This window comes from Panthera uncia, chromosome B1, assembly GCF_023721935.1.
Source record: "Panthera uncia isolate 11264 chromosome B1, Puncia_PCG_1.0, whole genome shotgun sequence".
In the NCBI taxonomy this organism is placed as follows: Eukaryota; Metazoa; Chordata; class Mammalia; order Carnivora; family Felidae; genus Panthera; species Panthera uncia.
Window position 1 is genome coordinate 15,748,576 of NC_064811.1, and position 17,893 is coordinate 15,766,468.

General features: G+C 36.8%; 1 protein-coding gene across 2 annotated transcripts in view; it reads left to right on the top strand.

Moving 5' to 3' along the window:
* The window catches only part of SLIT2 (slit guidance ligand 2), a 373,985-nt gene that overhangs the window by 314,095 nt on the left and 41,997 nt on the right, over positions 1-17,893 (top strand). For both annotated transcript variants that reach the window (XM_049630375.1, XM_049630377.1), the window contains 3 exons: positions 7,599-7,723; positions 7,863-7,960; positions 9,735-9,874. In XM_049630375.1, coding sequence (XP_049486332.1) covers positions 7,599-7,723; positions 7,863-7,960; positions 9,735-9,874 — 363 coding nt within the window. The remainder of the gene's footprint in view (positions 1-7,598; positions 7,724-7,862; positions 7,961-9,734; positions 9,875-17,893) is intronic.

Consider the following 17,893-nt stretch of genomic DNA (forward strand, 5'->3'; position numbering starts at 1 on the left):
CTTCATCTTTTAAATATCACTGACATTAGAATGATCCAAAAGTCTGTGGTAAAGTGGAAATTCTCTCCCTGTGGAATGCAGGATATTGTGAATTTCTAATATTCTGTTTCTTGTTCTTGGTTCAGAAATACTTAGCTATACAGACAGCTAAATTGTTCACTTTTAATTTGACAGACATTTATCAGACACTTAAATGTGCGAAAGAGTGAACAGTCTAATGGAAATGAATGATATATTCCTTTTTTCATTCACCATGTATTATATGAGTTCCTTTTATGCACCAGGCACAGTTCCAAGGTATTAAGAATATAGTCATGTCATAAACAGGACAGAGAAAAACCCTTGTCTTTATACAGTTTATATTCTACTGATAGATACATTTAAATCTATAATTTCAAAACAATATGGAGGTTTGGCAATAAAAGTATATATTCAAGATGCTAATAACATATATCAAAATCAAACAATCATAGAGGTGCATGGGTGGCTCGGTCGGTAGGTGTCCAACTTCAGCTCAGGTCATGATCTCGTGGTTCGTGGGTTCGAGCCCCGCAACAGGCTCTGTGCTGACAGCTCGGAGCCTGGAGCCTGCTTTGGATTCTGTGTCTCCCTCTCTCTCTGCCCCTCCCTTGATCCGCTCTGTGTCTCTCTGTCTCTCAGTAATAACCGTTAATAAATAAATAAATAAATAAATAACCCAAACTAGAAGTAATGAAAAATTCACTAAATCAGTTTTGAAGTAATATTTAGAACTGGGTCAAATATTTTTTACATTTTCGAATTTAATACCACCAGCACATAGTTATAGCTTTGAAATAATCTTAGCTTTTGGGGGATTATGATTTGCACACTGGCCAAAGAAAATATTTTCAGGTTTGTACATAGGTATTTGCTTTTGGCAAATAACTTTAAAAAAAAAAAAAAAAACAAGGACGATTTTTAATTACCCTTTGAAAACTTAAAACACTGGGAAACTTGTAACCGACATTTATTTAATAGGTGATGAGAACCAACGATTCATATTCTGTTCTTAAATATTGTATGTCCATATTCAATCTGATATGATCAAGTTCCATGAAATAATTATCATTCTTTTCCATTTAATTGTGGCTCAAGAAGATCATTTATTTGCCTGAGTTCACACGTATATGTACCAAATGGCTAAGCCTAGTAATCCCAGAGGTATAATATGCAGCTTTTGTGTTTTTGTTAAATCATTTATGGAACTCAAAATTAAAAGGTTTTAACCCCCTATCATCTGTTGACCATCCCCAACACTATAGTGAAAATGAAGAGATTCCAGCAATTTCCATCTTGCCAATTTCAATGGCTTCTTTTTTTAATCATCTTTATCTTTCATCTTAGAAATTGGTAGTCATTTCTTATTGTATATTCTCTTTGCCTCTTCATTCCTTTGCTGACATCTTTTTCTTATATTCTTTAATGTTGACATACATGAGGTTCCCTCCCTACCCCTATTTAAATAATTGATTTCAATCCCACAGCTTCAAATATCAGCCATGATTTTTCTTAGGAACTTCAGATTCATATTCCCACTCACCTAGTGATTCCTCCCCTTATAGACTTGCAGAAACTTAAAACACATATTCCAAAACATGCATTTTCATTTCCCACATCCCCTTATAACTGCATTCTATAGTTGAGATACCCATGTGTCTGCTACTTAACTGTAAGATTTTCCAGAAGCTTCAGCATTTCACTTACCTTTGAACTCCCAAAACTTAGCTTACTGCCTGGCACAAATTAGATCCTCAATAAATGTTCGATAAGTGAATGACCTAATGATGGAATGTTATTAAAAATAATGCTTAAGAGATGCAGCAGTGCAATAGAAAGTGGGGCTCAGAGTTTTGGGGTTTGAAATAAAACCTCCTTTTAGTTAATTATGCCCAACATCAAATATCTCCTACATTTTTCCTGAGTCGTCTGTGACGTACCTTTGACTTTATACAAGGGCAGTGCTAGAGGCTTCTCTTACTTGACTTACATTTCCAAGAGATTCCAGAATGAAGGCAGATTCTGAGATATAGTTAGAAATTTGTGTCTGGAGCTTTTAGTAATAAATCAAAGTGAGGTGCAATTCTCAGTGGGTGGCAATATTGGTGTCAGGTGCATACGTAGTGATTTCAGTCAAGTAAGCAAGTCTGCCTGAAAGCTTTAATGGATTTGAGGTCCAGCAGTTTGTCTGTTAAAGATTAAAGTGACTGGCAAAGACAAATTGTTAACCAAACTTTTGGCTCAATTTCCCTTTGAATTATTAAGCTAAATGCACTTCCAATCCATATAGCTGATGCTAGAGGACTCTCTTAAGCCAAGGCTAACTCTTAAATCAACCTAGTTATCCTAGACTGACGTCTTTCATTTCGGTGACGTTAGGAAACTCTGTTTTCTTGAAGCTAGTTGTTGTGGGTTTTTTTTTTTTCCCTCTACTGTGGCGCACATTTTTTTTTAGTTTATTTATTTATTTATTTATTTATTTATTTATTTATTTATTTTCAATATATGAAATTTATTGTCAAATTGGTTTCCATACAACACCCACTGCTCATCCCAAAAGGTGCCCTCCTCAATACCCATCACCCACCCTCCCCTCCCTCCCACCCCCCATCAACCCTCAGTTTGTTCTCAGTTTTTAAGAGTCTCTTATGCTTTGTGTGGCACACATCTTAAGAGGACTAATGTGTTGGCAATAATTTAAAATTCTTTAGACCAGTTAACTTTGGGCAGGTGGAAAGATTGAAGATTGGTGAAGATATCAGCAAGCAAGCTGCAGTTCCTTGCCAAGCAGCAATGCAAGATAAAAAACTCTGCTTCTTAATATTAATGATGTTTCCAGCGCTTGTGTCAAATTTACAAATCGCAGTTGCAGTCTACTTAAACACATAAAATCATTAGCTCTGGGTATTGTTACCCAATGGATAATTATCTCTCAGCTCCCCCTGTCTTTTCCCCATGGTTTTGATAATAATAGTCCCTACACTTGGCCCAAATTTCAGCAGCCCCTGGCATCGGCAGAAGGCAGTCAGTGAACCTATAATGAATGAATAAATAGCAGGCTCTAGTTCTCCCTTGTCTATGCTAAAGTTGGAGTAAACAAGCAGACGAAGACTTCTATTCTCCTTCTAAGTGAACCACTCGTGTTCCTTTCAGCTACCTACCAACTCTCTTTGGAGGTCTAGGGAAGACTGTCAGAACTTCCTGTGGCTTATGTGCTTGCTCTCACTATGTTTTGTACTCAAAACTCATTACCATCTCATTTAATGCAACCCATTGAGATGACTGCCATTACCCTAACTCCACACACTTACTAACAAATCTAGATTAATAACTTAGCTTGATGGGCTTGAGATTTCTCTGTCCAAGATTACTTGCATTATGATAAGAGACTTGTCTAAATCCAATCCCGGGACATCTTCTTTCATCTGGGAATAATCAAGTGTGCAAAATTCTACATGTATTTGTTTGTTCCCAAAGAGTTATGCTCTTCTACAATTTTATTGTGACTTTAATTAGCATCTCTTTTTAGCTCTGATATCATCTCCTTGTTATAGATACAGATTAAAGATGTCATTCCCCTTGAATAAGAGCTTTGCAGGAGGGATCTCAGAGAAAGTATCCTGGGTGGAAAATGATTCACAGATTGAAGGCAAAGAGAAAATAAAAGGCTTAGCAGAGGGGCAAAATATGACGGGGAGACAAATGAGAAAAGAGAGCTAGATATAAGAGATATAATTCTGAAGACTTAGAATATAGAAATGAGCAGATTTAGATAAACCAGGTGGATTTAAAAATCACATTATAGAAAGGATGCTTAGTTGGGTGGAATCATAATCTAAATAAGAAAATAAAATAAGTAATAAAGACAAAATAAATAAGAAAATTATATCATTTTTAAGATATTATTAAATTATTTGGAGGGAAGCCTGGGTGGCTCAGTCAGTTAAGCATCTGACTTCGGCTCGGTCATGATCTCATGGTTTGTGAGTTTGAGCCCCACATCAGCCTCTGTGCTGACAGCTCAGGGCCTGGAGCCTGCTTTGGGTTCTGTGTCTCCTCTCTCTATTCCTCACCCACTCATGCTCTCTCTGTCTCTCTGTCTCTCAAAAATAAACATTAAACAAATTTAAAAGAACAAAATAATAAAATGAAAATAAATAAACATTTAAAAAATTTTAAGAAACTATTTGGAATGGATACAACTCACAGTCTTTTGAATTACCCTTCACCAAACTCAGGAACTAGGAATAAGAAATTATCTTTGAAGAACTGACTTTTAAAGAGGGGTTTGAGGGGCACCTGGCTGGCTCAGACAGTTAAGTGTCCAGACTTCGGCTCAGGTCATGATCTCACGGTTTGTGAGTTCAAGGCCCACATCGGCCCATTTCAGATCCTGTGTACCCCTCTCTCTCTGCCCCTCCCCCATTTGTGCACTCTCTCTCTCTCTCTCAAAAGTAAATAAAAACATTAAAACAAACTTTTTTAAAAAGAGGGGTTTGAAAAAACAGAAGCAGATAGAGTGGTAGCTGTAGTCGTCAACTTTACTGACCAGAAGGAGTTAGAACCCAGTATTTGAGAGCTATAATCCTAATTATGATGCCACCAAAACAGTTTACGTGTTTAAAAAATACATCAAGAGCAACCTGTGCACATGAGAAATGGCATTTCGATTCCTTTAGTTTTAGCTAAACTGAATATATACAAGGGGGCAATGATCCCATTTGGTATACCCATAAGAAATTCCAGGTAATGAAAATAGTTGAGCAGGAGAGGAAACTACATTTGGTCCTGGAAAAAAAAAAGTGGAGAAATTGGTCCTTATTGATTAATAGATTAGGTATAGTTCACTGGCTATTTATTAAATGCATCTTGGCTCTGTGCTAAACCGGACAGGGATGACTCCAGTTTGGCAATGTGGTTCTCTGCATACTCTATTACATTCTTCAAAATGTATTTAATTTTTTTTTTTTTGAAACAACCTCTGGCTTCTCATCTAAATACCCAAACATGATTTTTGAAAAATGTCACATTCCACAGAATAAACACAGAGACTGCCAACCCTGAACTCCTCTATTCAAACCGCAGGCTTACAAGGTTGGAAACATTAAATAGACCAAGAGACAGTTTTCCTCAAGGTCTTGGGAAGTGGCCAGATGAGCATTTACAGTCCTCGTATTTGCTGATGCTCTGTTTTGCTGGTGCACATTCTTACTATTTCCCCCTATGCCTTTTTTTCCAAGTTAGATTCTTCTTTCTTCTAACCTAGCTAAGGGACCCACTACTTCCTTTTCTATTGCTGATTCCAAACCTGATACAGTTAGCCAACACAAGGCTGTTTGGGGCTGGGGTAGGGGGGTGGTTATTATCTTAATTTAACGTATTGCCTTAACTAACTGCCACCTTTGATTCCTCCATTGTGCTGAAGAGCTAAATTTATCTGATAAACAAGTTGGAACGGGGGTGAGAAATTAAATGTCTCAGAGCATCACTTCGATATTCATCCCAGCAATTTCCCAGCTGTGATTTGCTGTAAAGACTGCATTAGTTACTCTGGTTATGAAGAGAAAGCAAAGAGATTGCTGGCAAGGCCTCCCTAGTGTCAGAGGAGTCGCTAGGAGTAAATACCACCCCCCTCCATTAATAAAGTCATCCCCAGAACTGTTGTCCATTCTCTGATGGTCAGAAAAGAAACAGGAATCTCTTTGTAGAATTTTTTCAGGGTTTTTGTTAATAGAAACACTGACCAATACAGAATACTATCCTCTTTAGGATTTTGCTCCTACACCATTTTATGAGTATGTACTGGTATTTTCCAGGATAAGGCAATACATAGATATGAAGAGGTGTTTTTTTTTTTTTTTAAGTTTACTTATTTATTTTGAGACAGAGAGAGAGAGAGAGAGAGAGAGAGAGAACATGCACGAGCTGGGGAGGGACAGAGAGAGAGGGAGAGAGAGAGAATCCCAAGCAGACTCCACACTGTCAACACAGGGCCCGACAGGGGCTGGAACACACGAACCTTGAGATCATGACCTGAGCCAAAATCAAGAGTCAGACGCTTAACTGACTAAGCCATCCAGGCACCCCTGAAGAGTTTTTAAGCCGACTATGATAATTCACGTTTTCTTTATGTTTCTGTCAGTAGACCAACAAATCACAAACATAAACTGTGATCTGCAGAAAAAGTCTGACAAAAGATAGTTTATGTGAGCAGAAACCATAGAATTTTCAGCTGGAGGTACCTTAGAAGGTTAGATCAGTGATGGTGGGAAGAGGGGCATGCTGTACAGCCCACTCAGATGACTTTGCTGGAAATAACGTGTGATGAAATGTGCAGCTGGAATTATTGCTGCTTGTCCCAGCGAGGATAAAGAAATACAGAGAGATGGTGATGACAGAAACATGATTCATTATTATATTATAAAATATTTGCATTTTACATGTATGAATAGGTCACTCTTCTATTGTCCTCCTCCGTTGCCAAAAGCGTTTTTGAGCGCTCAAAAATATGGCAAAACGTAGCATCAGTGGATCATAATTTTATTGAAGACAGTACAGTTTCCACGTTGTTAGCCATTTATGGAATGAATATGTGCAACCAAAGAAAAATGGTTGCACGTGAATCTGCATTTAATCTAAACCTTTCACGGAACAGGAGATTTTTAAAATGTGTTTCCCAAAAAGTGAGATTGCAAGAGAAGATGATTTCAATGGTGTTTTCTTCTTGGAGAGGAAGATACAGACATCTCACCCACCACATGCCTGTGCTAATGTGATAGCATACTGAACCAAGAGGATATGAGGGAAGAGATAATGGAAATTATATTTTTGGTTTATTTCCATATGCATAAAGGTGGCACTGTTTTCTCTCTCCTGTGTGAAAATAACACTACTGAACTAATGCTATCAGGGCAGGTGCATACTTTTGTATTTTTTAAAGTTTATTTTATTTATTTATTTTGAGAGCGAGAGTAAAGAAGGGGCAGAGAGAGAGGGAGAGAGAGAGAGAATCATGAAATCATGACCCGAGGCAAAATCAAGAGTCCAATGCTTAACCAACTGAGCCACCCAGGCGCCCCTATTGTGTTTTTAATTGCACTGATGTATTTATATGTATTCATTAAACCTTCACACATATCCCCCAACATACAGACACACACACTCATACACACACACACAGTCCTCTTTGGGATTGATGGTATGCATTTCCATGAGAGCTGACTGAAGTTAAGTGCAGGCAATGGTCATGGAATGCATCCACATAGACTAGTTAACCTCTGAGGGGATCGACCCCGTGACACTTGCATCACTAACATCAGATCCTTACCACCTAAGATCACAACCCATAGTCCCACTCTGAAGTTGGACGGTCTCACCACAGCTCTCAATGAGATGGTCTCCTGTTGCATTCTTGAACATTATATGATGATGCAGATTTCTGTTTTATTCATGGAAGAGAAATACATATAGATATGTGACCAATATTTTTTGTACAAAATCTACTGTTATATTAAGGCATGTAAATAAGTGAACTAAAAATACAAGGTATCAGGTTCTTATGTTTTTAAATTAATTTTCAGGTCCCGTGGATGTCAATATTCTAGCTAAATGTAATCCCTGCTTATCAAATCCGTGTAAAAATGATGGCACCTGTAACAATGACCCAGTTGACTTTTATCGCTGCACATGTCCATATGGTTTCAAGGTAAGTAGAAACTTTTAAGGGAGACATCATCTGAAAACATAGCTTTCTTCGGTGGGTCCTCGTCATTCTATTGTGTTTTCTCTACGTACTGAGATCTGCTTTGTTTACACTTGACTTTACTTGGCCATTCCTTCTCCAGGGGCAGGACTGTGATGTTCCTATTCATGCATGCATCAGTAACCCATGTAAACATGGAGGAACTTGCCACTTAAAGGAAGGAGAAAAAGATGGATTCTGGTAGGTCACTGGACTCTAATATTCTGTCTGAAGCATTGGAACAAGAATAACTAAGCAAACATTCATTTTCCTTTTCAAATCAAAGGGTGTTATTCCTAAAAGAATGCCAGAAATGTGTTCACCAGAGCAATATGCATTCGTCCTTCTCAGAGATATTGTAATATGAAAAACAAACGTTACAGTATTCCCAACTCGGGATGCTATAAAATCAAGAATTTTTAAACATATGCACATGCATGCGTTATGATTCATATAGTCAGATTAGGTCAAGACAGAGTAGTAGCTCTATTATGCTAATTAATAGCCAATAGTCTCCTACTTCAAGATGCATATTCATCTGTTTTGTGTATTGCTTTCACAGACAGTGTGTAATGATAAGACGTAGGTCCCACTGGAACAGAAAATTAATGATTCATTTCCAGGCCACAAAATGAGTAGACAAACATGCTGTGAACATTTTTAATCTGGAGTTATTTAATCATACAGTACAATTACTTCAGATGTACTTCATGAATTATGAAATAGAGTTCTTATAATGACAGTAATAATTTCACATAAGAATGTTAATCTACTACATAGCTTGTTAGAAATATCACTTTTTACAGTAAGTATTCTTCATTTCTGCATTCTCTTATGAAACGGTCTTTTTCAGTAAGACTTTACTCAAAGATTATCCTGATACCTATTGAAAATAAATGTACAATATTTTATGTCATTGAAAAATACTGTATTTGTTGAGACTTAAAGAGAACATTTACATTTTATAATGACAAGGAAGATGTAATTTTATTTTCAGATTTTTTTTTTTTTTTTTTTGCTTTGAGATATGGAAGACATTACTGCTAGGATATAAAGTGTTGTAATTTTTTTTTCTTTATTTTATTTAATGTCTATTTACCTTTGAGAGAGAGAAAGAGAGAGAGCATGAGCGGCGCAGGGGCAGAGAGAGAGGGAGACACAAAATTCAAAGCAGCCTCTAGGCTCTGAGCTGTCAGCACAGAGCCCTTACATGGGGCTCTAATTCATGGACCTCAAGGCTCATGACCTGAGCTGAGTGGGACATTTAACCAACTAAGCCACCCAGGCGCCAGAAAGTGGTGTAATTTTTAAAGTCAGAACCGGGGCTTCTGGGTGGCTTAGTGTGTCAAGTATCTGACTTCGGCTCAGGTCATGATCTCATGGTTCATAGGTTTGAGCCCCGCATTGCGCTCGTTGCTGACAGCTCAGAGTCTGGAGCCTGCTTCAGGTTCTGTGCTAGCTGTTTCTCTGTCCCTCCCCTGCTCACGCTCTCTCCCCCTCTCTCTCTCTCAAAACTAAATAAACATTAAAAAAAATTTAATGTCAGACCCAGTTGCTCCTCATTAATGAGCAGAGAAGCATGAATCATTTTATTAGAGCACAACTTGAGATCAATGTATCTAGGGCTGTAAACCTTGCTTGTGTTTTAGACCTGCAAATACATTGGATATATTGACTTATAGGACTATGGGGCTGTTTGCCATCTTGCAGCCGGCAAAGCTTCTCTTTTTTCAAATTGTTTCTGATTTGGGGGATACTACTTTAAACTCATGCCTACTACATGTCTTTTAAAAGTACTTTAAAGTTTAATTTCTTAACAGTTAAAATGTCTGTAATGGATGAGGATGTTTAGCTTTTTTCAGTATTTAGACTATATAGTTCTAAATGCACCAAGGACGTGCTTTTTTGTTCTGTTTTATTTTCGTTTTTTTTTTTTGTTTGTTTGTTTTTTGGTCTTTTCTCCCCTGGTGTTCAGGTGTATTTGTGCTGATGGATTTGAAGGAGAAAATTGTGAAGTCAATGTTGATGACTGTGAAGATAACGATTGTGAAAATAACTCTACATGCGTCGATGGAATTAACAACTACACGTGCCTTTGCCCACCTGAGTACACAGGTAAGGAGAAGCGAAAATGCTGTGCCATCAGTAGTGTACCTGTTTGAAAGCATCAGTGGCCCTGTGTCGTATGCATATAGTAAGCATTGTATTATTCCATAACCGGTAGGTGTTTTGAAAATTAGATGTAATGTGAATAACAGACAAAAATGGTTTGGATCAACCAAATAAAAGATGCAGCAAGTTCAAACCACAGACATCTACATAAAGTCATGCTACCCAGCAAAAGTTACCATTCTGAAGCTTTTATTCCCACAACTGTAAAGCATTTTCACGTAAAGCACCTCTCCTATGCAAACCAACCCACCAATACATATGGAAAAGAGGCCACTTTTTCACAGTCAAAACACAATTAAGCATTTGAGATTACTTGTGTCCCTAGGTGTTTCTTCACTAGTGAGTGTTTTCCTCTAGTAACTCCTGTCCTTCAAAATAAAACAGAATCAGGAAGATATTGAGCACATTGGATAATCTCATGATTATCGCCTTTTTCCTGACGTTTCGTATCTTAAGGTGATAAATTTCATAACTCTGTCTGAACTGATAAACTTCCCTGCACAAACCAATTTGCTATAAAGGCAGCGTCAAGTTTCGGCTAACCCTGTTATGTCAATATATCTGTTTTGATGGATTTTTGTGGCTATGAATAAGAAGTGAAATAGTTGCTATCTCGTTTCCTTAATAAACCACTTAGTTTTAAAGTTGATGGAGAAAAGAGAATGTTACACATTCGATTTACAAGGAAAGATGGGGAAGTAGATTCTGTGACTCTGTTCAAAGTTACCATTTTCATTCTGATGGGCATTTTTCATTAACTATGTATTTCCATATGATTCAATACATAGTTAAGAATATCAGAGGATAAGATAACTGGGTAGATGACTGAGGTTAACATCTCTAAACATGAAAAGATGAGAGCACATCTGTATGATTCACTTTCCCAGAGACTTGTCAGGGTAGCCTTGAAATGTAAGCTTTATGGAATACTCAAACTTTGCATTTCAATAAGTACTTTTCCTGATGGGAAAATGCTAGATAAAATACAAGCATTCTATTTTGACATCCCAGATTTGTTTGAGTGCCTTTGAACCTGCCTTTTCCATATTTGTTTGTTTTGGGTTTTTTTTTTTTTTCACACCAGTGAAGCATCTGATGTCATATAGTGTAATATACTAAGTTTCCAGTAGGAATTTGAACATGTTGTATCATAATTGTTCTATTACATATATGCAGCCTTGGACCCCTTAGTGACTAGTTTGAATTCTTTGATATTTCACATTAATAAAGGATAGCAAATATATTCAACAAGTACCCATTCTAAAATGGTTGGGAAGTGTAGGTGCTACATAGCTTTGACATTCACACTAATATTACTTGTGTCACACCTCAGAGAGTTGCCAATGGCCTGCATGCACAGACAGATCCTGGGGCCCTTGGAGCTACCCTGAGAATTTGAGTTTTCTTGGCTGAGCTAACTTAGACTTGAACAAGAAGCCCGATGTTTGCACTAAAATCTGTTACCTAGTACCTTCTTAGGAGAGAGAAGTTCTGTTTTCCTCTCATTGTTCTAATCATTATCTTAAGGGCTTAATTTTGGAAGCCTCTTGAAACTAACCTCCACTTGACCAGGCTAAACTGGACCTAAGCATTTCAAGCACATTTGGATTAGCCAGTGTGCTCCTGAGCACAGAGACCAAGGATTTATCTATATGCCCTGATGAAAACTGAGGCTTGAAAGCACTTTGTATTCAGGTTCTTAGATGCCTTTTTTATGATAATTTACAGAAGGTGGCAAACTCTTCTCAGTTGGTTTGGAGAGGGGTCCACCGGCTTTGGCTTTAGATTTGCTGTATCTTATTTCTTACCCATTTCTTTTGAGTCTTCACCTTACCTTCTCTCCCAAGCTTCCTTCCTGTACCTTCTCCTCTTGATCACGTTTTCTCCATCCTAAGTGACCCAGTTCACTGCAACTTCCTCTAGAAGTGTTATGAAGCCTCATTTTCCCCGTGTCAGATCTCTTTTTATGAAACACATCAAAAAACCCCAAAGTTTAGCAAAACCACTTTTTAGCCAAAATGTGACATCTATAAGGCCATCATGTGGGAACCTGCCATGACTGTCTGTCCAGAATCACGGTTCTCAACAAGAACTGAGACTCTTAGATGTTTTTAGTCATAGCTATTGCAAATACTGGTTTGCCTTAATTTGGGCAAAGAATTAACAAAAATACTGAACTCAGTAGAAAGCTCACAGTGTACAAAACATGGAGATATTACCACTGTCACTGGGCTGGGTCTTGGGGACAACAAGGAGTTTGACAGTTGGCATTAGAGCAGATATCTAAACTGGGCACATACTCACCCATTAGCTGTAGTATTTTGGTCCACATGTGAAGTGAGCTCATTTACAAAATATCAAGCAACCATCTGCAGATTTTGAAATGAGTGGCACATAAGTGGCCTTTAATTATAGGAAGTATAAATTGGACTCTAGAGTTTCATATCACCCTTCATCCAAGCCTGCAGTTAGGGAGGATTTTTTTTTTTTTTTTTGATAATGTGGCTATATTGTTTCAGATTTAAGTTTGGAATCTGATTAATGAGTATGAGACCTGGGAAGAGAAACCGTGCTGTGCTCAGGGAATATAATCATGTTGTCATTGTTTAAAAATCACTCAAGTCAGAAGTTGCTTTTCTGTTTGGAGATGTTTTACTCTGTACCCCCAGAGGCAAACAATGAGAAAGTGAACTGGTTAGTAGGAACAAATAAAACTTCATGGGAAAAGGTTGTAAATTATTATGGTGAAAGGCTTTACCTTTAGCACCTGTGTCAAGACTCAGAAATGGACATCACGTTGCTAACGGAGGAAATTCAAAGACCCGAAAGCAGTCTGACAGAGAACTTACTGTGTGATGGGTAGGCTGTACGATAGAATGAACTGCCATTGGGAAATTAAATTTATTTAAGCCCTTGTGACCAAAACACCACAGTAAATAGTGATTGATTTATTAGAGGAGAAAACTCTCCGTTCTTTCTGCTGCAGGGACTGACAACATAATTTTTAAGGGTCAATATTGTTTTTTATTATCTAATCTTTGCAATACTTTCCCCACCTGGGTTACCAAAACTATTCTTTTCTACCTAACTCAAGCCATCCTCTGTCCTTCTAGTTGCATAATATGACTGTTGCTTGCTAGTATTTTTCAGAGGATTAATTTTTGGAAATTTTAATTCACTGTGATTTTAAATTAAATTTTAAGGATTTTAAATTTAAATGCTAAGGATTCAGGAAGTAGGACTCTGGAATAATTAAATAATTTAAAAATTCAGTCTGGGGTGTTAATTTCAGCTTGCAAAATTGTTTTTGTTTTTAATCATTATTATATCCTTCCTAAAAAGAGTGCATATCTTGGAGGTATATTTTTATGGAATTCCTCAAGTTATAAATTGAAAGTATATTAGCTCAAAACCTAGAAAAATGAAAATTGTGTATATAGCATCCCTGCAAAGCTGAAAAACTTGACACTTATTCTCAAGCTCTGGTATGAACTTAGTTGTTTGAATCGAAAAATATGTTTTCGCATGTTTCCTAAGAGTCAGAACCCTGGATCAGCTACGTCAAGACTATGCTTCCTCACACTATTCTCATGGGACCATATACAAAGATGACACAAAGTTGGTCTCAGTATAAACCATGGTATTACTTAATGGGATGACATCAGTTCAGGAAATGAAAGCTTCCATACAAATTGGGCATGTAAGGACTTAGAAAGTATTTTGTGGAAAATATTCAGACCATTTTAGCTTTTCCATTTTGTGCCATTATTTCTTCATTTTCCGAACCTCCGATGCCCACACACAAACCATGAAGTGCACGTCTTAAAAAGTAAACCTGCTGGTTGTTAAATGAACTCGTTGAGATGCAGACCTCTCGCTGCCTGGGATGGCATTTACCTTTTGCCTCATTTACTCCATGTTTGTGCGTGTGGCCCTGCCGTAGGTAAGAAATCTGAGCCTTGCTTTACTTTGCTCTCACCCTTGGCTTCTCTGTTAATGCCGCACATTGGCTTCGTGTGCTCTGCTGTTGTATTGCAATGTAAAAAGTCTTTTGTCTCTTCTGTCTTTGTCGCTGCCAGCTGCTAATCTGAATGAGGTGGAAAAAGGTTAGTTGCCTTTTAAGTCTACTATGATTTTCATTTTAGTTTCCCTTTTTTCTTTTAAAGCTACACAGATGTTATTGTGTGTACACGGTAAAAAGACTGTTGACAAAATCTGAAACCAGTATCTCAAATCAGTCATTCAGATCCTTGCCATACACATAGCTATGCCAAACCCTGTAAAAAGGGCATCTGAAGTGCACTTCACCAATTTCCAGAAGGCTCTGAAAGAAATTCTCTGGGAAGAAGGGGTGGCTAAAAAGAAAGATGAATGTTTTCTACTTCCTACTTGTCTGTATGCTTTTACTCTTTAAAGATACCACAAACATGAATTACTTTTACAATGAAAAACATAGGTCATTCAGTACAGAGATAGGGTGTAGATATAAAAATTTTTTAATAGTGGGAATTTTCCCATGACATTAAACTAACACCTTTAGTAATTTGAAACATGTAAAATACTGGAAGATGTTTGTATTTATTAAAACATTTTATGAAATAAATATTACAAAGCCCAAGAGGTTGATTTTGAGAGTCACATTGTCAAACACAGTATAAAATGTCATAACTACTAGGCAGTATTTTTATTTATTTATTTATTTTTAAATTTTTTTTTAGCGTTTATTTATTTTTGAGACAAAGAGAGACAAAGCATGAACGGGGGAGGGTCAGAGAGAGGGAGACACAGAATCTGAAACAGGCTCCAGGCTCTGAGCTGTCAGCACAGAGCCCAACGCAGGGCTCGAACTCACGGACTGTGAGATCATGACCTGGGCCGAAGTCGGCCGCTTAATCGACTGAGCCACCCAGGCGCCCCTACTAGGCAGTATTTTTAAAGCGTAAAAAGACCTATATCTAATCATAGACATCAATATGGTCCAAATAAATCCCCCAAAACATCAGGGCCCAGGAAAGGAAGTCCTAGAGTAATTAGGGTGATAGGCATTTCTGGAGAATTATCATGAAATCTTTGTGAAATTTTAGCTTGAAGATTCAGAATTATTACTAATAACATTGGATTTTTACTCATTCAGCTGATTGGACGTTTTCAAGTGTCATGTGTAGGCACAGTGTCCTAAAAGCACAATATGTGCTTGTCTTGACATTTCTGATTATATGTGAAACATTTGCAGTAGGATGATAGGGCTAACATAGAATGCATTATATAGCAGCTCTCTTTGTCTCTGCTTGCTAAGGACTCCATTGTTTTTTCTGTTGCATTATTCAGGTGATATGCTGTGTTTGGTCACTTACTCTTACTACGTACAGAGTTAAGTTGAAAAACATGAAAAAAAAATGGCTTCATATTTTAGAATGTTAAAATATAGCCTGTGCAGCTCTCTGAAGATTAACAAATCCAATAACATCCTTGATCAGATGTCATCTTTTCTTTTTAAAAGTACTAAAGTAATTGGTGGTCTGGGGCAGGGATGTTTAATGTTTGCTTCTATCTCAGAGTAATAATAGCAATTGTTCTGTTATAGGAATATACCATAAATAGTTATATATACTCTCAGGAACAAGGTTGGCAGTGTGATAGTATTTTAAATCACCATGTGGTTTCCTATGTTGACTAAATTTCATGCTTATGTTTATAAAAGATGCCTTCTCTTTCCAAGAATCTCCTGCTGAGTGAATTTGCTTTGAAAACCACTCAAACTTTGCTCTATTTTTTAACCCAAAACTTCACAAGAAATTAAATTTCAACTTCTTTATAGCAGACAGCAACTTTCTTAAATAAAAAGAAGCTCCATAATTAGGTGACATATTGTTAATTGAAAAGAATGCTGTAGATGTGAACAATAAAAATTTAAGCAATAACTTGTATAAAAGATGAGAAAACACTTACCCGAGGATGCACACCTTATAAGTAGGGATCTGAATGCAAACCAATGTCTAACTGACCCCAAGGCATGCACTGGGATTTGGGGTGGGGAGGCTTCCACTGGAATCAATTCCTTCGTATCTGCTGCTATCTTCCAGGCCTGGAACTATTTCCCATCACTCAGTGGCTCTGCCTAATTGTTTGTGATAAACAAGCTTTTCTTCTGCTGTCTCTTCAGTTCTCTGTACATAAGTGTCTTTCATGTGCATTTGAAAAGAATAAAGCTGTAGCCACAAAATTCAAATGAAGGCAAACAATCTATTTTATCTACAAGTTAAAAAAAAAAAAAGACAGTGCCTAATCAATGCCTGAAAAACTATTTCCCCTGATTTTTAGGCTACCTCCTTCCCTATAAGGCATGTGGGGTACTGATGAATTTTTGTAGCTAAGGGGAAAAGTTCAGATTTCTTATCCTTATAGTTAATATTATCAACTCTGGGATCTCTGGCAGTCTTTTTTTTTTTTTTTTTTTTTTTTTTTCTTTCTTTCTGGGAAACAAGGATAATGACATCTGTCCCACCTCACATCCATGCCTGAGAATAACATGGAAGAATGTATGGAACAACACCTTACAGTGTTAAGTATCTATACTCCAGAAACCTCAGGGGCTGCCATTCCTAATGGCATTAAGAATCCTTAAGGGAATTTTGATAAAGAAATTCCTACCTAAAGTAGATTATATGCATAATATATTCTTCCCATATTTTTCAGTACTTTCTTTCTTTTTTTTTTTTTCAACTCTTTCTCTATATATACATTACATGATTTGGTTAGTTTCTGCATTACAAAATGTACATGTTCTTTACATACCTCTATATTTTCTGATCTCCACAATTTGTGTATTACTTTATTTTTTATTTTTATTTATTTATTTTTTAATATAATTTATTGTTTGGGGGTAGACTCCTGTGATTCATCGCTTACATACAACACCCAGTGCTCATCCCAACAAGTGCCCTCCTCAATGTTTATAGCACCTCTTTCAACAATAGCCAAATTATGGAAAGAGCCCAAATGTCCACCAACTGATGAATGGATAAAGTACTATCTTCAAATTATTATTTTGTAATTCTGTTTTCCATGCACATTTCAAATGGAAAGACTTCAGAAATAAGTCTCTGGTTCTCTTTACCCACTTGACTTGAAGTATAAGGAAATAATGAATGCTGAAGAGCTCTTGGATTTGACTGGGTTTTTTTCTTTTTTTTTTAGGTTTTGTTATATTTTTTAAATTTTTATGAACCTTAATAATAGTGATTGCCTGTTATTAATTCTGCCTCAAGATGTTTAAGGTCTTTGTTTCAAGATCAATATAGTTGCAATCACGCTTGCAGTCTGTTTTTTGTTTGTTGGGTGGTTTTTGGTTGTTTTGTTTTTGTTTTTTGGTTCTCTTATTTCATCTTATTTTAGTTTTAATTTTTTTCTTTCACTATTTTTTTTAATATAATTTATTGTCAAATTGACTAACATACAGTGTGTACAGTGTGCTCTTGGTTTGGGGGCTCAATTCCCGTTATTCTGCAGTCTGTTTTAATAGAGAGAATACTCTGGCAGCCTAACAAGATTGTGTGGTTTGCTTTCATCTTCCTACCTCTCAACACCAGGTCCTACTTGCTCTTTAGTTAGTAGGCAAGGCTCACTGAGCCCAAAACAACAGTTTAACTTAACCAAGCCTTATTCAATCTAGTTTGGATTTATTTATCTTGAATATAAGTGTTAAATATTTCTAAGGTTTCAGTAGTTGTTGGGATTGGCCACATTATTTGACACCAGTGTTCTAAAGAGGAAGTACTGAAAAATACCTCCTTTTCTGTTTATTTTCAGGGGAGGTAAACTTTTCATTTTAAAAACTCAAAAGATGTTTAAAAATACCTTATGCTGGACACTGTGCTAAGCATTAAACGTGACTTTTTTAAATGCATAAAACATCTACTAGGCAAACTCTTTGGCTTTGATTCTGTACTTCAAGTTCAAATT